The following is a 25,836-nucleotide window of genomic DNA, read 5'->3' as shown; positions in this document are numbered from 1 at the left end:
GGGGGCCTGAGAAAGGTGAATATAGTCACCTATCTAATGGGCATAGCTACTTAGTACCTACCTAGCAGAGAACCAGGAAGTGGGGAGGAAAATGGTGTAACTCTGAGTAACTAAAAGGCACATATACTCAAAGGCATATATAAACTCATTCACATTACTTGTGGGAGAGGATCCTGTTCAGGCTGTATTTTCTCTTCCTTTAGATACTATACTAGTACAATTAGCTGAGTTACCTGCTCAAGAAGATTATAGATGACATAATAAGAGATGAGTGAGAGAGCAGGGAGTACGAATTTATGTTAAAACTGTAAGAGAGAAGGCAGAAAAATTATAAAATATAGACACAAGAACTTAACACAGCATTCTGAGCTATTAAATGTAATAGAAAACAGTTAATACTATAGCAGCCCTGGGAATTTATTGTGTAGAATAAAAATTGTTCTTAATGGTTATCAATGAGGAGAATTAAGAAAAGTTTAAATAGTATTTAGTATTATTTTTTAAAAAGACATGGAAAGAATTATGATGCAGTTTAAAATTTTAGGAAAAAATGCTTATGATGAAAAAAAAGTTTTTATGTTTAAAGTAAAAATGATCATTAACTGTACAACAAGCACAGTAAAAACTTAATTTGAATTCTTCATTCTCCAAAAATGCCAAATAAATTAAGCTGTTCTAGACTTTCATATATTTATGGTTTTTAATTGTTGATTTTGAGCCTTTCTAAACTATATTTCACATAGAAAATACTTAAGAATTATTTTTGTTATTCCAAAATCTATATAAAAATTTTTGTGGTTTCTAAAATACTGGCTCAGATAAATTAACAAATGGAAAATTTGCAATACTTTCTAAGAAAAGTCGGGTATTAGTGGGGAGGGCAAGTGGTGGCAGACATTCATATTCTTATCAGAGAAGCAAGTGTGTAAAATGATAGGGTCTTTTTAATGAGCCACAAGGCTTTTGTTTTCAGAATAACTAGTATTTAGATTGTCTTCAATTAACTAAACAAAGCTGTGTTACTAGTATTAAATTTTTGTAAGTACAAAAAATTTTTGAAAGAGATTCCCTGGTGGTCCAGTGGGTAGGACTTAGCACTTTCACTGCAGTGGCTTGGGTTTAATCACTTGTCTGGGAATTATGATCTCTAACTGTGTAGCTTGGCTCTTTCAAAATATTTTTTGTCTAAAGATATTAAGAAATCTGTCTTATGAAATCTAATTTTTAAGATATCCCTAGTTTTTAAAGAACTGGGATTCCTTTATGGAAAAAAATTATTTGAAAAAAAGACATTTCTGCATCATTCTCATTTTGCTAATTTGAACATCTTACCTGTATGTTGCTTTCTTACATGGCTGCCTATTATTGCTGTTAGCTAGAAGTAGGATTTTATGGAGCATATTCTATAACAAAGCAGATGTTTTGAAATATTTTGATAACCATGCCATCGGTATAGTTTCAAAATGCTTCTATTCACCTTAGGCTAAAAAGAGTCAAAAAACATTTCTTGATTGAAGTATATTACTATCCTTGAACTTTTGTGGGATAACCATTTAAAATTTATTGTAATTAATGATTTAGAGTAATTAAATGGCAGATTAGAAATTTAAAATGATTGAAATATTTGTGGTAATAGGTGTGGAGAACATTCTCAGTGGTGAAATTGAAGATTATAAATAGTCTTTATTTGAAATGATTACTTGTAAATATTATATTTTTAATGAGTAGAAATTAATTTAGTACTTAAACCCTTGTATATTTTGCAATTTTGTTTATATATATATATATATTTTTTTTTTTTTTTTTAATAGTGTTTGCCAGCTCTGAGCCGGTGCCAGGATTCCAAGGGGATACCCTACAACTTGCATTTATTGACCTCAGACAAGTAAGATGTAATAATGTGCTTTTCATTTATTGCTTTCTACCTCTTGCCTTTTTCTTTTCTTTTTTTTTTTTTAACGCTACAGGAATGCTTGTTTTTGCCTTGAAACAACTTTTCTTTAGAGAAGTGCTTCTTTGATAACTAGGTGTTTGGTCCTTCTCTCTGAACCTGTATCCATTCAGTGTCTCAACCTCATCGGGCATTCTTGTTGGTGACTATTTAATTTAGTTGTTATTAGCAAAGCACATGACTAAATACTAACTTTATCCTTTGGTTTATTGATACTTTAAGTTCTTAGTGATTTTATGGTCATATATGAAAATTTGGTAGTATAACATTAGTGTTAGGACCCAAGTTAAGTATAAATTATTACAACCTAAAAAGGAATCCCTTGATTAAAATGTCAGTGTAAAGAATGCTATTTTTATGGTTTTTCTGTATGCCTCCAGAAAGAAGGATAAAACTAATTTTTAAAGGTAATTAATTATGGTGGTGGTGGTGACGTTTACATAATTCTTTTCCAGTCATATAACTCTAAATATAATGACAAATGTGATGATTTTTAAATCTCTTCTATTCTTTTTACTAGTCTTTAACATCTCTACTATATTGTCATTTTCTTTATTTTCTCCATATTACCTTGTCCCATCTCCCTCATAATTTTTCTTCTTATGCTCTTCTTCCTCTTTCCCCCTCCTTTTTCTTTCTTAATCCCAGGATTAAGATGTTTAATCAAGCAAGAGTGTGGAGGAGGGGTAAATCCAAGTAAGAGGGCTCAGGAGTGTTAGGATTGACAACAGGAGTGACTGCTGCTTTTGGCAAGAAGAACCAGATGAAGATAGAATTAAATATCAGCCTATTAATGCTCCCATCCCCTTTAGGGGGTGGAGATAGATGGGGCTCCACCATTGGTATGAGTAAACTCTTCCACAGTGACGTTAAAGAGCTCTGATTTCAATAAATGTTTGAACATAGAGCTGCTTTTGCTCATTCCAAGCCAATGTTCAATAAGTAATTATGAACTACTAGGTACTAATTATTTGGAGAGGGGAGATGTGGTTAAAATACGCACAAAAGTATCACTAGAGATAGTTCCATCCTTATGGAACTTAACAATCCTTTAGAGAATCATGGTATCCACAAACTGGCTAGGAATACTTATATGACAGTGAATCGTGTGGAAATAACTCGTATTTCAAGTCATGTTTAGAAGGAAATTGGAAAAGCCATTCCTGTTGCCCAATTATAATCTGTAAAGCACTGAACAATTAAAATATAATCACATTTATTTATGTTTACAGTCAGCACTTGTGTATTATACCAAACAAGGGACACTGTTATGAGTGACCTAGATCTGTAGATGGTTAGCTACCTAGATCTATAGATGATTAGCTTTACTAAGTTGGAGAAGATAGTAGAAAATGAAAAAAGTGGATTCTGAACTTCCATTTCAGTTTACCAGAAGATATTCTTACTATTGATGGTAGAGCTATTTTCTTCACAAGTAGTTATCTTTGTTGCTGTCCTCTTCCCCTAGTAAGATTATATAGAAAACTGAGTCCTTTGATATTTATTGTTTACTATTTTTTCAGTTCTCTATGAATTTTATGCTGTTCTAGTTTATAATCTCATGTAGGATTGTAGATGATCAGTGGATGTTGGCAATTTGATCTCTGGTTCCACTGACTTTTCTAAAACCAATTTGAACATCTGGAAGTTCATGGTTCACATATTGCTAAAGCCTGGCTTGGAGAATTTTAAGCATCACTTTACTAGCATGTGAGATGAGTGCAGTTGTGCGGTAGTTTGAGCATACTTTGGCATTGCCTTTCTTTGGGATTGGAATGAAAACTGACCTTTTCCAGTCCTGTGGCCACTGCTGAGTTTTCCAAATTTGTTGGCATACTGAGTGCAGCACTTTCACAGCATCGTCTTTCAGGATTTGAAATAGCTCAACTGGAATTCCATCACCTCCACTAGCTTTGTTTGTAGTGATGCTTCCTAAGGCCCACTTGACTTCACATTCCAGGATGTCTGGCTCTAGGTGAGTGATCACACCATCGTGATTATCTGGGTCGTGAAGATCTTTTTTGTACAGTTCTTCTGTGTATTCTTGCCACCTCTTCTTAATCAAATTGCCAACATCCACTGGATAATCAAAAAAGCAAGAGAGTTACAGAAAAACATCTATTTCTGCTTTATTGACTATGCCAAAGCCTTTGACTGTGTGGATCACAATAAACTGTGGAAAATTCTGAAAGAGATGGGAATACCAGACCACCTGACCTGCCTCTTGAGAAACCTGTATACAGGTCAGGAAGCAACAGTTAGAACTGGACATGGAACAACACACTGGTTCCAAATAGGAAAAGGAGTACGTCAAGGCTGTATATTGTCACCCTGCTTATTTAACTTATATGCAGATTATATCATGAGAAATGCTGGGCTGGAAGAAGCACAAGCTGAAATCAAGATTGTGGGGAGAAATATCAATAACCTCAGATATGCAGATGACAAAACCCTTATGATAGAAAGTGAAGAAGAACTAAAGGGCCTCTTGATGAAAGTGAAAGAGGATAGTGAAAAAATTGGCTTAAAGCTCAACATTCAGAAAACTAAAATCATGGCATCCAGTCCCATCACTTCACGGCAAATCAACGGGGAAACAGTGTAAAGAGTGGCTGACTTTATTTTTCTGGACTCCAAAATCACTGCAGATGGTGACTGCAGCCATGAAATTAAAATACTCTTACTCCTTGGAAGGAAAGTTATGACCAACCTAGACAGCATATTAAAAAGCAGAGACATTATTTTGTCAACAAAGGTCTGTCTAAGTCAAGGCTATGGTTTTTCCAGTGGTCATGTATGGATGTGAAAGTTGGACTATAAAGAAAGCTGAGCGCCAAAGAATTGATGCTTTTGAACTGTGGTGTTGAAGAAGACTCTTGAGAGTCCCTTGGACTGCAAGGAGATCCAAGCAGTCCATCCTAAAGGAGATCAGTCCTGGTTGTTCATTGGAAGGACTGATGTTGAAGCTGAAACTCTAATACTTTGACCACCTGATGCGAAGAGCTGACTCATTGGAAAAGACCCTGATGCTGGGAAAGTTTGAGGGAAGAAGGAGAAGGGGACGACAGAGGATAAGATGGTTGGATGGCATCACCAACTCAATGGACATGGGTTTGGGTGGATTCCGGGAGTTGGTGATGGACAGGGAGGCCTGGTGTGCTGCAGTTCATGGGGTCGCAAAGAGTTGGACACGACTGAGCGACTGAACTGAGGATTGTAGTTAGGATCACATAATTTTAAAAAAAAATTTATTGGAGTATAGCTGACTTACAATGTTATATGAGTTTCAGGTGTATAGCAAGTTGTTTCAGTTATACACATTCATATATTTATTCTTTTTCAGATTATTTTCTCATATAAGTCATCACAGAATATTGAGTAGAGTTCCCTGTGCTATACTACTACGGGGCTTCCTGGGTGGCTCAGATGGTAAAGAAACCGCCTGCAAAGCTGGAGACATGTGTTTGATCCCTGGGTTGGGAAGATCCCTGGAGGAGGGTATGGCAACCCACTCCAGTATTCTTAGCTAGAGAATCTCCGACAGAGGAGGCTGGCGATGGGGTTGCAAAGAGTCAGACCTGACTGAGTGACTAAGCACAGCACTTCAGCATACTACTATACTACTATATAGTAGTGTGAATATGTTAATCCCAAACTCCTGATTTATCCATCTTCTTCACGCTTGCCCTTTGGTAACCATAATTTTGTTTTCAATCTCTGTAAGTCTATTTTTGTTTTGTAAGTAAGTTCATTTGTATCATTTTTTTAAATAGATTCTACATATGAGTGATATCACGTGGTATTTGTCTTTTTCTGTCTGTGTACTTAGTATGGTAAGTCCATTCATCCCTAGGTCCATCCATGTTGCTGTAGGATCACATAATTTATAATGCTTTTGGCAAAGATTCTGTTCCTTGATTTGTCCAGATAGGTGGTTGGTTCACAGCAGATTAAAACTAATCCTAGGTACTTTCTTCCTTCAAACAATCATCATTTGACAGCAAAAAAATTCTCTTTACAAGCATATAGCCCACTAGGGAATTGTTATTAAAGCATAGTTATAAATATTAATAAATATTTCAAGTCTTTTTGGTTGATTTACTTATCAGGTATGTGCACTTAGAGGCATTAAGTCCAGATTGACATTTCCTCATCAAGGTAATTTCTTGAAGAGATTTAAGTGAATAAAAAAGTCTGTTCTAAACATTTAGAATTCTGACATTAGAATTCTAAAACATTTAGAATTATTACAAGTACATAGAACTGTTAAAAGATTAATATAGAAATAACCAGTTAATATAAAACACAATTTTAAAATATGGTAGTTAGTATGCAGTGAAAGTGAGTAGTGGATAGAAAATTTTGATGAACTAGCTTTTTATGTATTAATTTTTCTAGTCTTAAAAGAGGCTTAAAATTATTTTCCCTGATTATTAATGCTAACATTTAATCATACTTTCTTCTTGTACTTATCTATTCTAAAACAGGATGCAGCTAATTCTTTAAGTCCTGGACCATGGTGATATAACATGAATTTTATGATTTCAGAGGCATGGATTTAATAATAACTTGATAACAATAGTTACTTATCACCTATATTTGTTTTTCAGATTAACTTACAAGTAGTTTAGTGGTAAAATTCTAAGAATGGAAACTGGCCAAAAATAAAATTTGTTTTGAAAGCTTTAATCTCATATGAGGTGATATAATTTTTTTATCAGTGTCACTGATTATTTAAATAAGGATGCCTTAAAGTTTCAATAGTGTTATGTTCCTGCCTTCATAAAGATATTTCATAGCAGCATATTATTTTAACACTTTTATGTAAAGTAGTATATCACCAAACATAAAGAGGGTGCTAACACTTTTATTTACATTTCAGTTGAATTTCTGCACTTTTCCTTCTTTTTTTCCTGGTCTGTGATCCATTTCTGTCTTAATAGGGCAGCTGACAGTTCTTTTCAAGTGTACTTAGAAAGGCAAAAGAGCCCTTTTCATAGTACTTATAAGAGGTCATGCTTCTGTTTTTCAGTTTGAATTTGATACTGCTTCATGAATTGCTGGGTATGAAAGATTAGGAAGTAGGTCCAGTGGTCAAATTTTACCTGCCCACCCGGACTTTGCCCTGAGGTCAAACTCCTGGTACTTGCTGTTCTGAATAGAGGAGTTGATGACAAGTATGAGCTGATACAAGAGGAAAGTTAGAACCATATCAAAGCTGAAGGCAAGAGAATTGGGACTCAATGAGAGACTGTAGCTAAAAGATGGATCATCAGAATTGCCCTCTTCTAAAGAAAAGGAAATAGCTGACCTGTGAGTGAAAAGGCTTTATCATCCTGCCAATCACATGCTTGCTAATGGAAGCCAGTTATCTCAACAACATTTTAAGACCTACTGACCCAGTAGACAGTGTGGAGGATTAGCAGTACTGGTACTGTCTTATGGGAGTATCCTTCCTCACTCAATTTTAAATGTGCTGTTTGAACATGATTTGTCTGTGTATACTTTTTTAGTAAGTAAAGCCTACCATCCTTCTACCCCCAGTTCTGAAATGAAGTCACTAAATGATGACGGACTTTGATAAACTTGTTTGTATCTATTTTCTTTTACGAAGACCATCTCTTTTGTTAAATATAATCTTTCAAATGGATTTCAAAAGAATTTCAAAATATGTAAAATGAAAACCTTAAAAAATTTAAATATTTTATTATAAGATTCTTTATATAATATATAGTATTCAGTAATACATTTTAAAATAACTCATTCTTAATACATAGCAAAACTTCACTAAATGTCACTGAAAAAAGAGGTGTCCCATATAACTGAATTTCCCAGGAAACTAAAGATTAGTGTTTAATCACTAAAACTTTTAAAATGTAGCCAAGTTAGTGAGAAACTTTAAAAATATCTCTCTCACCTTCATAGCTTCTTATTGAGCATAATTCTCACAGTAGACTGAGCATTCATGGCTCACTAATAATCCTAATACCAAATCCTCTTTACTTGGTCCTATTTCACTTTGTGATAAATTAGACTGGCAAGATATTATTGCTGCATCTGACAATATCTTGATAATCCTTCAGATAATAGGGAGAGCTTGAGGTAGGTTAGATGATAATGCAGTTAGATAGGTTTGAAGCTAATAAAACAGTCTCTTCCCCAGAGAATATTGGCTAATGTATCATTATCACCCTCAAGCAGTATGTCCTGAAGTGTCTTTCCAGGAACATTGATTTCTCAGGATGAGAAGAGATTTCTTTAAAAAAGATTCTAAGTCAGCTAAGTTTAGGAAACACTTTATACTCTGATCCCCTCTTAGAGACTTACCACGTGCATTAGAATTGTAAGGACTGAGAAATGGTTTGGTAACCCAACATTACCTAAACTCACAGAATATATCCCTTGCTAATTTGGAGTTGTATTACATGAACATACTTTGGGAAATGCTGCTTTAAGTCAGGATTCTAGCAACACCCTCTCGATGTCTGTCTTTGACAGTTTGGAATGAACATATTTTTTAAGTGATGACTTGGATAAATACATAAAGGAAATATGAATTATATATATAGATTACACAAAGCTAGAAGACTTACCTAAAATGATAGAAGACAGAATCAAAGTGCTCTCTGTAGACTAGAGTGATAAGCCAAAGCCAACAAAGTTACATTTAGCAAGAAAAATGTTGAGTGTTCTATTTAACTTTTTTAAAATTAAATTTTTAAAAATACAGAATGTGGTAAATATGACTTTTATTATGAAAAAGATCTGGTTGTTTTAGTTAACTTTTAAATGAACCAGCAGTGTGCTGGGAATTCTTAGACTGCATTAATGAATGTGTGATATTTGGGTTAGACTATTGTGATTTGAGGCTGTTAAGACTGTGCTTTAAGTATTGCATGATTTGAGAACACATAAGAGAGAATTACAAGGATAATGAGAGATCGGATACCTTGTCATATGAAGAGCCTTTAAAGATGTGATACTAGGGGACTTCCAGCAATCCAGTGGCTAAGACTCTGTGCTTCCACTGCAAGGGCCATACATAGGTTTGATCTCTAATTGGGGGACTAAGATCCCACATGCCGTGTGGCTAAAAGAAAAAAAAAATCTGGGAATATATAGTCTAAACCATTAGAGAGGTATCCTTTTATAGTGAAAATCAAATACGTGGTTCTTATTAGCCTATATTTGAGTCATTTTCTATACCATTTTCTGCTGCCTATTACAGTTCAGCTCAGTTCAATTGCTCAGTTGTGTCTGCCTCTTTTGACCCCATGAACTGCAGCACTCCCAGCTTCCCTGTCCATCACCAACTCCTGGAGCTTGCTCAAACTCATGTCCATCGAGTTGGTGATGCCATCCAACCATCTCATCCTCTGTCATCCCCTTCTCCTCCTGCCTTCAGTCTTTCCCAGCATCAGGGTCTTTGTCAGTGAGTCAGCTCTTCGCATCAGGTAGCCAAAGTATTGGAGCTTCAGCTTCAGCATCAGTCCTTCCAATGAACATTCAGTACTAATTTCTTTTGGGATTGACTGGTTTGATCTTCTTGCAGTCCAAGGACTCTCAAGAGTCTTCTCCAACATCACAGTTCAAAAGCATTAATTCTTTGGCACTCAGCTTTCTTTATGGTCCAACTCTCACATCCATACATGACCATGGAAAAACTATAGCTTTGACTAGACAGATCTTTGTTGGCAAAGTAGTGTCTCTGCTTTTTAATACACTGTCTAGGTTGGTCGTAGCTTTTCTTCCAAGGAGCAATAACCCTGTGCCATAAAAATTATAGTTTTTCTTTTCCTATATAGGATTAGATTCCATTTTCAAGTATTTTATTTCTGGCAAAATAGAGAAAAGAGGAGTGATCATTCCTCTGAACTGTGTGTAGAGAATTTTAGAGAGAATTCGCATTGTGTAAGATATATTTGGAACTCACAGCACTTTTCAGATAAATGTTTTATTGAAATATAACATACATTCAAACAACTCATAGGTGTACTATTACTAATTTTTGACAAAGTGAATACATCTCTGTAACACCCAAATCAAAAAGAACAACTTGACTAGGAAGTACCCTGAAAGAGACCACCAGCCCTCACTGTACTTCTCCCTCTCAAAGGATAATAACTTTAATGATTTCTAACACCACAGATAAATTTTGTCTGATTTTGGACTTTGTGTACATGGAATCAGGACTTCCCCAGTGGCTCAGTTGGTTAAGAATCTGAGTGCAAGGCAGGTTCGATCCCTGGATGGGAAAGATCCCTTGGAGAAGGAAGTGGCAACCCACTCCAGTATTGCCTGAAAAATCCCATGGACAGAGGAGCCTGATGGCCTGCAGTCTATGGGGTTGCAAAGGGTCAGGTACAACTGAGTGTCTAAGCATATAGGCATATCTATATATGTGGAATCATGCACTACTAACTTTTTGGTTCTGTCTTCTTTTGCTCAGTATTATGTTTGTGAAATTTATCCATGTTGTTACATGTAGCTATGGTTCATTCATTCTCTTTGCTGTGTAGTCTACCATTATATAAATATGCTGTAATTTATATACTGACGGGATATGAATTGATAATAGTTTTACTGTTATAAATTGTGTTAACATGGCATGCTATTGCATGTCTTCTGATGAATGTGCACACATTTTTGTTGAGGTATTTTACCTAGGAGTGGAATTGCTGAGTCAGGGGAATAGGTTTATAATCATTTGTAATAGATACTGTGAAGTAGTTTTCCAAAGCAAGAGTACTACTTCATACTTCAGCCAGCGGTGTAGAAGAGTTCTTTCTGCTCTGTGTCCTTGCTATCACTTGATATTAGTTGTCTTTTCCTTTTCAGGCTTTCTAGTGGGTATTAAATACTTTTACATTGTGGCTTTAATCTGCATTTCCTTGATAACTTATAAAATTGAACTCCTTTTCATTTATCTGTTGTCTATTTGAATATCCTCTTTTGTGAATAACCTTTTCAAGTTTTTGCCATTTATTTTTCAATTTGGAGAAGGCAATGGCACCCCACTCCAGTACTCTTGCCTGGAAAATCCCATGGATGGAGGAACCTGGAAGGCTGCGGTCCAAGGGGTCACTGAGGGTCGGATTGTCTACTTCTTATTGATGTCTAGAAGTTCTTTGTATATTCTGACTATGAGTCCTTTCTCAAGTGTGTGTATTGCAGGTATCTTCTGCTCTGTGAGTTGTCTGTTAACTCTTACTGATGGCTTTTGATAAATAAAAGCTCATAATTTTAATGAAATCCAATTTATCATTTTTTCCTTCAAGATTAATCAGTTCTTTTCATTGTTCAATTTAAGAAGTCTTTACCTACCCCTGAAATTGTAAATGTTTTTTTCTAAAAGTTTTATTGTTTTACCATTCATATTTAGGTTTACAGTGCATCTGGAATTGATTTTTGTGCATGGTATAGAGTGTAAGGTTCAAGATTCATTATGTTCCATATGTTATCCAGTTGACCCAGCACCATTTATTGAAAAGAATTGGCTCTCATAGCAGTTCAATGTAAAATAATTATAAAACACAAGACTTTGAAACATAAATGATGTGTATTTGTAATATACAAGTAACATGCTTTCTGTTGTCCCCCAGTTAACTGTATGCTTATAGTTCATGATTCATGCCATTCCTCATTAACAAATTAGTTATAGGGCTGAGGTTTTAAAATAGCAGCCTAACTATATCCCTACCACATCAAAGGTATTTTTAAAAATAAAGCAGTTCTGGAGCAAGTATTCATAACAATACAGGTAACATAAAAGAAAAAAGCAAAGCGATAAGCCCATGAAGGCAAGAATCATGTCTTTTTTGTTCACTACTGTACATCTATTGCTTAACGCTATTCCTGGCACATAGTAAACAATCAGTAAATGTTGAATAAGTGAATGCAAATTATTCAGCTATATTAAAAAATATTTTTGGTGTGTAGGTATTACCAAATATTCCTAATTTGGTATTAGGAATTGGGATACTCCATATAAGTTAATGTTCCCTATAAAAAACATACTTTAAAAGAAATAAAATTTCCTTTACTATTTCAGTTATTTTTTATGGGAATAGTTCTAAAAAATACATGACACATTTCTCTGCCTTTTCATGTAAAAGTGTAAGCATTACAAACATTTCTTGATTTCTCTTGGTCATTTAGGGATAGTAAAAGAAATGTTGTCATTGCTCCAAAACCAACTGTTCTTTTACGGATAAAGAAATATTTTTAGTAGGGGAATTATAGGAATTTAGACAAAGGCAGTATATGCCTTAATTGAGTGATCAACAATGACTAAATATAAACTAGAACTTAAATAAAGCAACATTTATTTGGAACAGTGAGTCATGAAGAAAGTAGATTATAGTCAGTTAATTTTAGGAAATCCTGAATATTGTGTTCCTCTCTTGTAAATTCACAATTTTATTAGCACATTGAAGGCTTTGAGAGTCCTATAGTTAAGGTATATCCCTCCCTCCCACCACCACCATCAGGCTTGTTTGAGTATAAAATACTTAAAAAAAAAAAAAAAAAGTCTCTGGGGACTGCCCTGGCGATCCCATGGCTAAGACTCCTAGCTCCCAATGCAGAGGACTCACGTTCGATTGCTGTTCAAGGAACTAGATCCCATATGCCACAACTAAGAGTTTGCATGCCAAAACTGAAAGATCCTGCATGCTGCAGCTAATACCATGTGCAGCCAAATAAATAAATAAATGAATTTTTTTTTGTAAGAGAAAGAACAGAAAGTCCAAGTATGAATCCACACAAATATAGTCTTAAAAAAAAAATCTCTTACTGTCCTGCAAATCAGTGCTCTATAGCACAGTTTGAAAACACTGAATTACCTGGACTGCTGCAATGCGTTAATCTATGGATTTCTAGAACTATGTTCTGGTTAAAACAGAAGCCTGTGAAAGCAAATAGATAAGCCTTTTAGCAGATAGATGAAATTTAAATATTAAAACACAGATAATACAAAAATGATGAAAAATAGTAGAAAGCTTTCAAAAATAATTTGTTGAACTTCCTTTTTTTTTAAAAAACATTCAGATGATTTTATGAAGGATGGTAATTACTAGAGGATTAATGCTGCTTAGCTTCAGTAAACCAGTCAGTCAGTCATACAGAATAACTTGTTTTTTAAGAAGAATGAAACGGTAATACAGGATTGCTTGTGAAGAATGAAGCGATTTAAGAGGGAAATTAAAATACCAGCTCATATGGAGTTCAGATCCTAACAGTTGTCACATTCCTTAGTGAATCATCAAGGCTATTGTTATTGAGCCACTGTATGCATACTTGGAGAGAAATAAAGAATATATTTGCTACTTTTTTTTCTCCATTAGTAATGCACTGTAAATGAGATGAGAAAATTTTGAAAGAGAGATATTTTGATAAAATAATCAAGTTCTATATTTTGTTTGTTGTGAAGAACATCTCCTGGATTGCCGTTTCCTTCTCCAGGGAATCTTCCCAACCCAGGGATTGAACCCACATTGCTTGCATCTCCTGCATTGGCAGGCAGATTCTTAACCATGGTGCCACCTGGAAAGCAAATACATTTGAAGTGACTTTTTTCAAGATAATTGTACCTTTCCTTAAGACAGAAAACCGTAATACCTTCCAAATTAAGAATCTTAAAGCCAAAATGTCACAAAGAAAATAGTATTACTACTTAGTGGTACTAATAATGTGGTGAAAAAACTTCTGTGAGTCCTTTAGGAAAAGGACTCACAGAAATTTTTTGCTTGGACAGTTTGTTGTGTGTGGGGGTATGTGTCCTCAGTTGTGCTCTGCAACCCCATGGATTGTAGCCACATTAACTTAGCCGTAAGCACCTTAAGATACAAAAAAGAGAAGAGTTAGGGAAACAAAAGCTGCTTTATTCAGTTTGTCTCTTTTACCTATCACCAAGTCCTCCCTGGCAGCAAAGGAGGACTTGTACACCTAAAAAAACTTTTACCTTCCATCACTTCTTTGATCTGACTTAATTTAAAGAATATGTTTTTTAAAAGTCATTTTGTGACCCTGCATATGCATCTTTTATTAATGGTACCCAGGGAAGGTTCTCTGGCTCCCAGAAGAGTCAACGGACATTCTGAATTCTGAATATAAGCCGATTCCTTTTAGTTTTTTTAAAAATATTATCAATGTCTGGAACTTGACTATCCATATCCTGAGCCAGTGTGACTTCATATGCTTGGAACAGGAGTATAGTACATGCCGTTTTTTAAAGAGGCAGCCCCTAAAACCCCTCTTCCCTTTGCAGATCTATTTTCTTAATTACATATGTCATTAACACACATGCCATTTTCTTTCATGATAAATTCCAAATCTGGACCTCTCAACCTGCATGAGGTAACTCAACAGCCCATTAGCCATGACTATTACTGATTTGACTGATTTGACTGATTCTTATATTCTACCACTTTATAGACAGATCTGTTAGGAATGATTTGCAGCTTTTTATTATTGTTTCCTTACGCATTCAACTCCATGAGCAGGAATTGGTTATAACATAGATTGCATTGCATAAAGGTCCTTACATGCCTTAAATCAGGGATTCTAACCTGGGGAATCACAGGTTGGTTTGGATTTATACAAAATCTTTTCTATATGTGCATATTTCTGAGAAGAGGGTCCAGTGTTTTCAGTAGATTCACAAAGGCATCATATGTGACCTAACAGCAGTTATCTCGCCACCACTGCTCCTGGGAAACTGGAAACTGAGCATGCACACACACCTTAAGACGCCTTTGCAACAGGAAGTGTATAAGTAAATTAAACATTGTTAGTGGAATCCTAGAAGCATTTGTAGTAAAAGGCATTATGTATGTATGGATTGTCATTTGTTTATTTACTAATTCATTTATTCAACAAGTGTTTATTGAGTGCCTTCTATAGCCAGCTACTGGGTAAACAATTGAACAGCAGGCAATAAAAGAGCTACACAATCTGAGAGATGAGTTAGCTAGTATCACAGAAGATAAAGTTGAAGATAAAGACTGTTCGATTCAGAAAGGTATCTTGGCTAATAGGATGGAAATTAAGGAGTGTAGAAAGAAAGCCTTTGAAGAATCCAAATGGTGTGCTGAGGAGGACATTATTGTAGAGGAAATCGTCTAATATGATGAATTCCTCCTTCTTTTAATAACTACCGTGTGCTGTTAGGAAACTGTTTCCTGAACTATTTCAATGATTTAGTGAAATCTGTGTGGGAAAATGGTGTATAATTTACTTATGGGAGAGATCTTTTTCATGACATGCTTAATGTTTGTTGCTAAAATTAGTGGATTGTGTGAAACTTGCATTGTAGGGATCATTAGTTCATTGAGTCAGCAGTTACCATCTCTTTGAGTATACTATACTTCATCAGGGTGATGGCAAGACTGGTGTGCCAGCTCTGTATCATGTTAAACTATGAGTGTAGTTCCTTCTAATAATATTGTTTAATAAGGGACGTACCCTGGGAACCCACCTCTCTGTTCTCATTACCACTCTGACCTAATTTCTTCTATCCTTTTCTACATAGTCTGACAATCTCTCTCTAACATGCCCTCAAATCGTTATAAAATTTAGGAAAGAAGGTCAAGTGTACTTCACCAGAGAAAAATAGGAGAAACCTGATAAATATATACTTGTGTTTGACTCAAATTGAACAACTTTGGTTTCTACCTAAAGAAGAAGGCAATGGCACCCCCCTCCAGTACTCTTGCCTGGAAAATCCCATGGATGGAGGAGCCTGGTGGGCTGCAGTCCCTGGGATTGCGAAGAGTCAGACGTAAATGAGTGACTTCACTTTCACTTTTCATTTTCATGCATTAAAGAAGGAAATGGCAACCCACTCCAGTGTTCTTGCCTGGAGAATCCCAGGGACGGCGGAGCCTGGTAGGCTGCCGTCTATGGGGTCGCACAGAGTCGGACACGACTGAAGCGACTTAGCAGCAGCAGCAAAGGGACATGAAGAGCCTTGAAAGTTGTGAAGGAATTGTTAGGCCATAATTCTTGCCTTGGAGACTGGGTGTCTGCCAAGACTTTACTTTGAAATTTCTGTCTTCTGTTACTAATCTTGAGGCATCATAACATACAATTCTTTTGCCACTAGTCCAGTTTATTCTTTTATGATGAGGAAGAAGGCACTTTTAAATAACAATTATTTCCACTATAATTAAACAAATCTTCTTTTGTTTGCATTATATTTGTTACTATATTGTATACACATTCTGCTTGCTTAAACATGCCCCTCTGACTACTTCACAGGAACTTTCTTTAGAAGTTTTAAAGTCTTTGACTTCTTAAAGTATTAATGGGATTTGCCAAAGTTGTAGTATCCAAATGCTTGACTAGATATAGTAGCAGGACAACAAGCTTGTTCACACAGCTCCTCCAGCAAGCATTTTTCCCTTCGACAATCCTAAATTCATTTGAAGTGCCAGAGAATTAAAGGAAGACATTTTGGGGGTTTACTTCTGAATATAACAAGATCAGACATCTCGCAAAGTTTACCTCTAAGGTCCAGATATTAGAAAAGTATGCTGCCCTTTGGGAGAGCTTAGATTAGGAAGGATTAGGCTGTACCTGAATGGCTTTGCCTTTCAGTGTCGTAATTCTGGTGCCTTACAGCTTATGCACTTAACTAGGTATGGAGTTTTATGCTCATACCTTCTTCAGTTATTGATTCAAATTTTAAGCTAATAGATTTTTGTGATATATTTAATTAAGGTTAAAAGTTTGGAGCTGTTCTGTAGTTTTGGAAAGTTGCTCTCTAAATGATTTTTTGAAAGCAAGGGGGAAAAAAATAATAATTACAAAAATAATACATGTTCATGGTTCTTTTTGGTTTTTTAAGTAATTACAAATTTACAAGAAGTTACAAATACAGTTGAGAGAGGTCCTATGTATACTTCACCCAGCTTCCCCAATGGTAATTAATGTTTTGTATAGTTACCTGGAATGGGAAGTCAAGTGGGCCTTAGGAAGCATCGCTACGAACAAAGCTAGTAGAGGTGATGGAATTCCAGTTGAGCTATTTCAAATCCTAAAAGATGATGCTATGAAAGTGCTGCACTCAATATGCCAGCAAATTCGGAAAACTCAGCAGTGGCCACAGGACTGGAAAAGGTCAGTTTTCATTACAATCCCAAAGAAGGGCAATGCCAAAGAATGTTCGAACTACCGCACAATTGCACTCATCTTACACGCTAACAAAGTAATGCTCAAAATTCTCCAAGCCAGGCTTCAACAGTACATGAGCCATGAACTTAAGATGTTCACGCTGGATTTAGAAAAGGCAGAGGAACCAGAGATCAAATTGCCAACATCTGTTGGATCATCAAAATAGCAAGGGAACTCCAGAAAAGCATCTACTTCTGCTTTATTGATTATGCCAAAGCCTTTGACTGTGTAGATCACAACAAACTGTGGAAACTTCTTAAAGAGATGGGAATAGCAAACCACTTTACGTGCTTCCTGAGAATTATGTATGCAGGTCAAGAAGCAACAGTTAGAACTGGACATGGAACAACAGACTGGTTCCAAATTGGGAAAGGAGTACATCAAGGCTGTATATCGTCACCCTGCTTATTTAACTCATGTGCAGAGTACATCATGTGAAATGCCAGGCTAGATCCAGATTGAAGCCCAAGCTGGAATCAAGCTTGCTGGTAGAAATAACAATAACCTCAGATACATAGATGATACCACTCTTACGGCAGAAAGTGAAGAGGAATTAAAGAGCCTCTTGATGAAAGTGAAAGAGGAGAGTGAAAAAGCTGGCTTAAAACTCAACATTCAAAAAACTAAGATGATGGCATCTGGTCCTATCACTTCATGGCAAATAAATGGGGAAACAATGGAAACAGTGACAGACTTTATTTTCTTGGGCTCCAAAATCACTGCAGATGGCGATTGCAGCCATGAAATTAAAAGACGCTTGCTCCTTGGAAGAAAAACTATGACCAACCTAGACAGCATATTAAAAAGCAGAGACACTACTTTGCCAACAAAGGTCCGTCTAGTCCAAGCTGTGGTTTTTTTCAGTAGTCATTAATGGATATGAAAGTTGGACCATAAAGAAAGCTGAGCACCAAAGAATTGATGCTTTTGAGTTGTGGTGTTGGAAAAGACTCTTGAGAGTCCCTTGGACTGTAAGGAGATCAAACCAGTCAATCCTAAAGGAAATCAGTCCTGAATATTCATTGGAAGGACTGATGCTGAAGTTGAAACTCCCAATACTTTGTCCACCTGATGTGAAGAACTGACTCATTGGAAAAGGCCCTGATGCTGGGAAAGATTGAAGGCAGGAGGAGAAGGGACAACAGAAGATAATATGGTTGGATGGCATCACTGACTCGATGGACATGAGTTTGAGCAAGCTCCAGGAGTTGGTGATGGACAGGGAAGCTTGGCGTGCTGCAGTCTATGGGGTTGCAAAGAGTTAGACATGTCTGAGCGACTGAACTGAACTAATAGTTAACTACTGTTATTAAAATCAGAAAATTAACATTACATGCTCCCTGTTTAAAACAAAAAAAATCAAACATGTAGAAATGTATAAAAAGAAGGGCCTCATTTTTTTCCTCCTCGTCAGTCTCTCAGAATCATCGCTGTGTTTCCCTGTAGACCTTTTAAAACGCACATTAAAACACACACACATGCATCCACTTTGTGCACACATGTAGAATTCTTGGGGGGGAATGGATCATATATGCTATAATTTGCATTTTTCATGCAATACTGTGTTGTTTCATATGGGTAAATATGAATCTGCTTTACTCTTTTTCATTTCTTGTTTATATAAGTGTGCATTTGGGCAAATATGGAATATTCCTTATCTGTAAGTATTATAGTATGATTAATTTTGATGTACATTGTCAATATGTTACTTAAGAAGTAAGGCTTTGTCCCCGTGGACTGGGAATTATAAGCCAGTGCATAATGTAAATAGAGATAGTCATAAATTTAAATTTTTAAATCATTGATATTCTTGCTTTTTTTCACTGACAGGGATAGGTTAAAATTTTTAGAATAGTCTGCCATCAATAAAAAAAAGTGATATTCTGGCTCTTAATAAATATTGTACATCCAGTAATATTAGATATAAAATCAGTATTTGATGCTTTCCAAAAGGGAACTTTATCCTTTCTCTCAAAATTAATTCACATTTTTGTCTAAATTCCAATTATTCATTTATAAGAAAAATTATTTTCTCTAATAATTTTTTCTTTTATTAAACAGAAATGTTTCTCTTTTTAATTATCAATTTCTTTGAGTTGTGAGGATAATTTATGAGAAGTTTAAATATTTAAATGCTTTGTCAGAAAGAATAATGTACTATTTGTTTCACATACTAATGAATACTATAACCAGAAACACCATATCCACTGTTACGATCTTTTTGCAGCATAAAACAAAATTTAGGTTTTTTGGGCAACTAGGTTGGCCCTACTATATTTGCTATATCTAATGTGAAATCTTACAGAAGTGTTCTGAGAAACCTTACCAAGCATTTTTTATTGAAAGCAGATAGGTTATACATACAAATAAAAGGAAATCTTGTATAATTAAACCATCCTAAATAAGTTATTTAAGCACTTAATTTATAAATTTAGGGAATTAGATTCTAATCTTTATTTTTTTTTCTTTTTTAATTTTATTTTATTTTTAAACTTTACATAATCGTATTAGTTTTGCCAAATATCAAAATGAATCCATCACAGGTATATAAATTTGAACTAGACAATCTCCCTGAAACTCAGTTTCTCCTTTTATAAAGTATAGAAAAGTCTCCACTTCACTGGAATAAAATGGTCAAGTGAAAGTTATATACAAATATGATGAATGGTCTGAAATAGAGATAAAAATGAACAGGTGATTAATGAACTTTGTGTAAAGACTATCAGAATCTTCTAAGTAATCAATGTGTAAAGAAGTCCCGAGAGTCAGGCTGTGTTTGTGCAAATCTTTTTTAGTGGCCTAATTAGAAGCTTTTACTTGTGTGTAAATTTCTCTGCTTTTCTTTTGTGGCTATGTTTTTTTCAGAGAAAAAACACAGTCCTTAAACTTTTGCTTCTCAAAGTGTTCTAGGAAATGTAATTTAGTTCAGTTAACCAGCTTTTATAGAGTACCCTAAAAGAGAATTCGGAGAAGGCAATGGCAACCTGCTCCATTACTCTTGCCTGGAGAATCCCACGGACGGAGGAGCCTGGTAGGCTACAGTCCATGGGGTCGCTAAGGGTTGGACACGACTGAGCGACTTCACTTTCACTTTTCACTTTCATGCATTGGAGAAGGAAATGGCAACCCACTCCAGTATTCTTGCCTGGAGAATCCCAGGGATGGGGGAGCCTGGTGGGCTGCTGTCTATGGGGTCGCACAGAGTCAGACATGACTGACGCGACTTAGCAGCAAAAGAGAATTAACAGATATTATGCTGCCCTTGAAAGTCTCGTAATTTGGTTGGAAAGTGAGAACAGACATAACCCCCAGATTAGGTATATGTATATATTCTAAACTTCAGGAAGTTCTCAGTTGCCTATAGAGCCATCCATCCTCAAATTTAGATGGCTCAGGGAACTCAACACTGCTAACATTAAGCTAGCACTTGGAAGGAATGCATTCCACTCATATATTTATAAAACCAAATATTAAAATAAATTTACGTTAGTGTCTTTTAAGTCAGTAGTGACTTAAGAGCCAAATGTATAATACAGTCATGATGAAAATTTTTGCTAATATATATGGAAAGGATGTGATTTGCTGAAGGGATTAATTGATTTGAGAATTAATCATTATAGCATTTTTGCCTGAACTTCCTTCTTAGGTATACATTACAATGCTTAGTTCTTAATGTTAAGTGATAGTTTAATCCCTAAAGTGTTTTACAATTTATAGTTCTTTTTCTTTGACTCTTTTCTGTTTTCTTAAATGTCAGATCATCTTCTAATTACCTTCAGTCTGTGAGTCAGTAATTTTCATGGTCTGCTCTTCAGAGTCCTGAGACATCCACATTCAGAGGCCTCTCTACCCTTTAAAAACCTCATGGCAGCCTTCTCCGTTTCTTCCTGAGTCTTGGTCATTATCATTTCTGGCACTTCCCAGGCATGCATCTTTCTTTCTAGAAGATTAAATATTTGATTGCTCAATAAAGTTTCTCCCTACTCGTTCTGCTTTCTTTATCCACTCCTTCCTACCTCCCAACCTGTTTCCTGTCTCATTCCCTGTTGTTTTGTTTACTCTGTACCTTCCTGCTTCTTCTAGCCCTTTCTTTATACCTTCATTCCAATGTGAACAGCCCTACGGCTTTTATTCTGGGGCAGAATGTTTTCTCTGCTACCTAATTATGGAATTCTAAGGGGAATGCTACAGAGAAGGCAATGGCACCCCACTCCAGTACTCTTGCCTGGAAAATCCCATGGACGGAGGACCCTGGTGGGCCACAGTCCATGGGGTCGCTAAGAGTCGGACACGACTGAGCGACTCAGTTTCACTTTTCACTTTCATGCATTGGAGAAGGAAATGGAAACCCACTCCAGTGTTCTTGCCTGGAGAATCCCAGGGACGGGGGAGCCTGGTGGGCTGCCGTCTATGGGGTTGCACAGAGTCGGACACGACTGAAGCGACTTAGCAGCAGTAGCAGCAAGGGGAATGCTAACCCTGTAGTAGTTCACTAGTGGTAGCCACGTATTCTTCCACAAGCTGCACAGTGTGGAAGAAATTGATGTTCTCCTAGGTCCTCATCTCTATTCATAGATTCATTGTTCTTCCACTCTTGAGTGAAAGCTCCAGCCTCTTATACCTCCATCTTTCCTTACCGTCACTGTCCATCTCTCCCTGTTGCTTTTGCAGTCACAGTTTATCTGTATTTGCACTCATCTTCCTTTCCTTCCTTTAGAATCAGATGATAGGTAGCCATTTTATTCAAGGCTCTCTTGTCTTCCTTTTTTATGGGACTTTGTTTCATTACTCCTGAACCTTTCCTCTGCTTTATCCTTTTCCGAACTACCTTAGCCTAAAAACATGTTCAGATCTTTCCTATCTGAGAGGAGGAAAGAAAGAGAATCTTGTTTGGCTTTCCCAGGGGCATGCGGGATCTCCCCTGACTAGGGATGAAACTCATGCCCCCTGCTTTGGGAGCATGGAGTCGTAACCACTGCACTGCTAGGGGAATCTGACAGTATCTTCTCTAGTCTCCTTCTGGCTATTTCTGATCCCTTTTTTCTCTCCTTTGCACCCAGATTCCTTAAGAGAATGAGTTAGAAGCATTTATATCCTTATTTCCTCATTTCTCATTGATTCTTCAATCCTACCTGCTCTGCTACACTGCTAACTAAAACAGTATTCACCAGGGAAGGCCAGTGGACATTTTTAGCCCTTATCTTACTGGTTCTTCCTACTGCATTTGATAATGTTGATCATATCCTCTCCAATTTTCTCTTCTTCAAAGACTGTACTCTCTTAACATTGTTTTTCTGTCTCTTTTGTGGCTTTCTTTTCAACTACTCCCTGATTGTTGGTGTCTCTGAGGTTTTGTTCTTAGGACACCTCCCAGTATACACTTTACCTGGGTGAACACATCCATTTTCATCTTATCTCTGACAGAAATGCTATATCCAGTTGCTCGGTAGTCATTTCCACTGAGATGTGTGTCTTACATCTTGTGTGACTAAAGCTCTCAACACATCATCTTCCCTCATTCTGGATCACATCTTCTTTCCATTTTCTCTGTTTTGATTGATGGCACCACTCTGCTGTATCCCACACCTAGTCATTCATCATGCCCTGGGGATTTTTCCTCCTAAATATTTCTCAAACCCATCCTCTTCTTTGCATCCTAACTACCTGCCTACTACCTATCCATCATCTTCTCTCCATCCCATGGGTAAAATCTTTCAGTGGCTGCCCAGAGTTCCTAAACAAGACATACATGTCTTTTTATGACCTAGCCCTTGTCCCCGTCTCCAGTCTATCTTGTGCTACCTGCTTCCTTACTTGTATTTCAGTTCAGCAACACTATAAAGTGCATTATATTCCCCATAAGCAAAACTATTTCTTATCTTTGTACCTTTTTTCATGCTGTCCCATCTATTTGAAAAAACCACCACTCTTCCTTTGATTAACTCCTTTATTAAACCCAGTTTGGGGACCATCTAAGATAATTTCTTGGGTTTGCATTTCACTCTCCTAAGCAAGAGAAGGCTCTAATAATAATAACCTACACATAACTCTATCAGTGTAATTCACATGTTCATAATTATGTTTGTATTATATCTTCCATTACACTTAGGAACTCCTTGAATCCAAACACTGGATCATCATCTTTAATTGCTAGTGTCAAATAGAGTACGTGTCATGTATAAACACAGTCCCTTCATTTTATGAAAGAGGAAGTTGAGATCCAGAGTTTATTACTACCTTAAATGATTAGTTCAAAATGAAAGCTGATTAAAAAAAAACTTAATTGGAAGAGAATTTAATAAGGTATAGATATAAATGCTCTGTTGGTGTCAAAAGAAAAAGCATTACAAAAAAAATTTTTTGACCACACTGTGAGACATGTAGGATCTTAGTTTCCCAACTCGGGATTGAATTCCCATACCCCTTGCAGTGGAAGCTCAGAGTCTTAACCACTGGACTGCCAGGGAAATCCCGAAACAGCACTTCTTATCCAAGTGAAATCAAATAAACCAAGTCATATCCATAGAGTATTGATTATGTGAGACATTGGAGGAGCTTGAGTTTTCCAAACCAAATGGTACCTGATTTCTAACATCCTACAGCACTAAAACCTAATGTCAGATATTTTTTAATTATTGTGGGGGGGGGAATGCTGATTCTTTTTAAGTTGTAGTGTTTGTTGAATCATTCTTTAAAATCATTGACTGTTCTCTTAATTAACCCAGCTTCTGCTTAAGAATTAAATTCCTTTTTAAAAAGAATACTTATTTTCAACTTCTCTGTAAATACTTAAAGAATGCTTCCAACTTTCTTACCTGTTTGTTAACCCTCTTTCCCCTTCTTTGTCTTCCTAATTATCAGCAAACTTTTACCTCCTCAACTATGTTGAGGGCACTGGGCCAGGCGCCGCGTTTTACGTATTACAAAGAAGAGATGCTATGGCTTGAACTTTTTCCGATGGCCTAGTGTAAAGATGTTTATGCAGAGTGTCAGTGGAAACACAATTATCTTAACAGGATGACACAGCCTATTTTGCTTAGAAATGTCCTAATTTCCTGTTTAGGTTATCCAGAGGTCAGGTAGGGATTTCTTTTTGCACTCCCTTAGTGCAGATTCACATCCTGCAAGCCTTGTGGGACTTAGATCACAAGCCCTTTAATTCCACTGGCTGCATTTATCTCCCCAAGAAAGTTCCTCTGTTGTTTTTATTTAGTTTCTCCTTTTGTATTTTACTGCTAAAACCTGTAGTGAAAGGGATGCCAATAGCTGTTTACCCATAGCTGCTTCTTAACTAAGGGGCATCTTAAAGTTTGCATTGTTGCCCCTTTGAAGTTCACATCACAGTGCTGTTACTGTTACCCTGTCCAGAGAGTTAACCAGTTACCTAGGTGGGCTGCCATCTATGGGGTCGCCCAGAGTCAGACACGACTGAAGTGACTTAGCAGCAGCAGCAGAGAGTTACCAGAGAGCTGTAACTAATTAAGCACTCAGCCATCGCCAGTCTCAAAGTAAACTATGGAACCTTCTACACACCTACTACCTTCGTGAATTAGCTTCTGCATGTAGTTTCGTAACTGCCCCCCCCCGCCTTTTTTTTCATATTTAGTTATGCCTTGGGGCTATGGAAAAACCAAATTTATCTGTGAAAACAGACTAAGCAGCAAGTGTTCTGACCCGTTTATTGAGCAAATTATTATACCTGACAAAAGGTAATTACGTACAGTTAGGTCTGGATAATTGTTTAGTCCCCAAGTCATGTCCCACTCTTTGCGACCCCATGGACTGCAGCACGCCAGGCTTCCCTGTCCTTCACCATCTCCCGGAGTTTGCTCAAACTCATGTCCATCGAGTCAGTGATGCATCTCATCCTTTTGTCACCCCTTTCTCCTGCCCTCAACTTTCCCAGCATCAGGGTCTTTTCCAGTGAGTCGCCTCTTTGCATCAGGGAGCCAGAGTATTGGAGCTTCAGCTTCAGCATCAGTGCTTCCAGTGAATAGTGAGGGTTAATTTCCTTTAGAATGGACTGGTTGGATCTGCTTGCTATCCAAGGGACCCTCAAGAGTCTTCTCCAGCACCACAGTTCAAGAGCATCAATTCTTTGGTACTCAGCCTTTTTTATGGTCCAACTCTTATATCCGTACAAATCGAACCTGGGTCTCCTACATTGATGGCAGCTTTTTTTTTTTTTTTTTACTGTCTGAGCCTTCTGGGAAGCCCCTGGATAATTCCAGTTCTAGTTCAGTTGCTCAGTCGTGTCCAACTCCTTGCGACCCCATGAATTGCAGCACCCAGGCATCCCTGTCCATCACCAACTCCCGGAGTTCACTCAAACTCAGGTCCTTCGAGTCCGTGATGCCATCCAGCCATCTCATCCTCTGTTGTCCCCTTTTCCTCCTTCCCCCAATCCCTCTCAGTGTTGCAGGAACGGGGACCCTTTCCAGAGCCCGAAACAGGGCTCTTATCTAACATTCGGAAATGAATTGTCCGAGGAGACACATCTGCTGACAAAGTAAGAGATTTTATTGGGAAAGGGCACCCGGGTGGAGAGCAGTAGGGTAAGAGAACCCAGGAGAACAGCTCTGCTGCGTGGCTTGCAGTCTCGGGTTTTATGCTGATGGGATTAGTTTCTGGGTTGTCTTTGGCCAGTCATTCTAATTCAGAGTCTTTCCTGGTGGTACACGCATCGCTCAGCCAAGATGGATGCTAGCTAG

General features: G+C 36.9%; 1 protein-coding gene across 4 annotated transcripts in view; it reads left to right on the top strand.

Annotated features, from left to right (window-relative positions):
- Window positions 1–25,836, top strand: part of EXOC6 (exocyst complex component 6) — a 194,042-nt gene that overhangs the window by 153,197 nt on the left and 15,009 nt on the right. For all 4 annotated transcript variants that reach the window (XM_010842197.1, XM_010842194.1, XM_010842196.1 and 1 more), the window contains one exon: window positions 1,812–1,885. In XM_010842197.1, coding sequence (XP_010840499.1) covers window positions 1,812–1,885 — 74 coding nt within the window. The remainder of the gene's footprint in view (window positions 1–1,811; window positions 1,886–25,836) is intronic.

The sequence above is a fragment of the Bison bison genome, unplaced genomic scaffold, assembly GCF_000754665.1.
Source record: "Bison bison bison isolate TAMUID 2011002044 unplaced genomic scaffold, Bison_UMD1.0 scf7180017864172, whole genome shotgun sequence".
Classification (NCBI taxonomy): domain Eukaryota; kingdom Metazoa; phylum Chordata; class Mammalia; order Artiodactyla; family Bovidae; genus Bison; species Bison bison.
The sequence above is the reverse complement of the archived record's forward strand: the minus strand, read 5'-3'. Positions and strand labels throughout refer to the sequence as shown.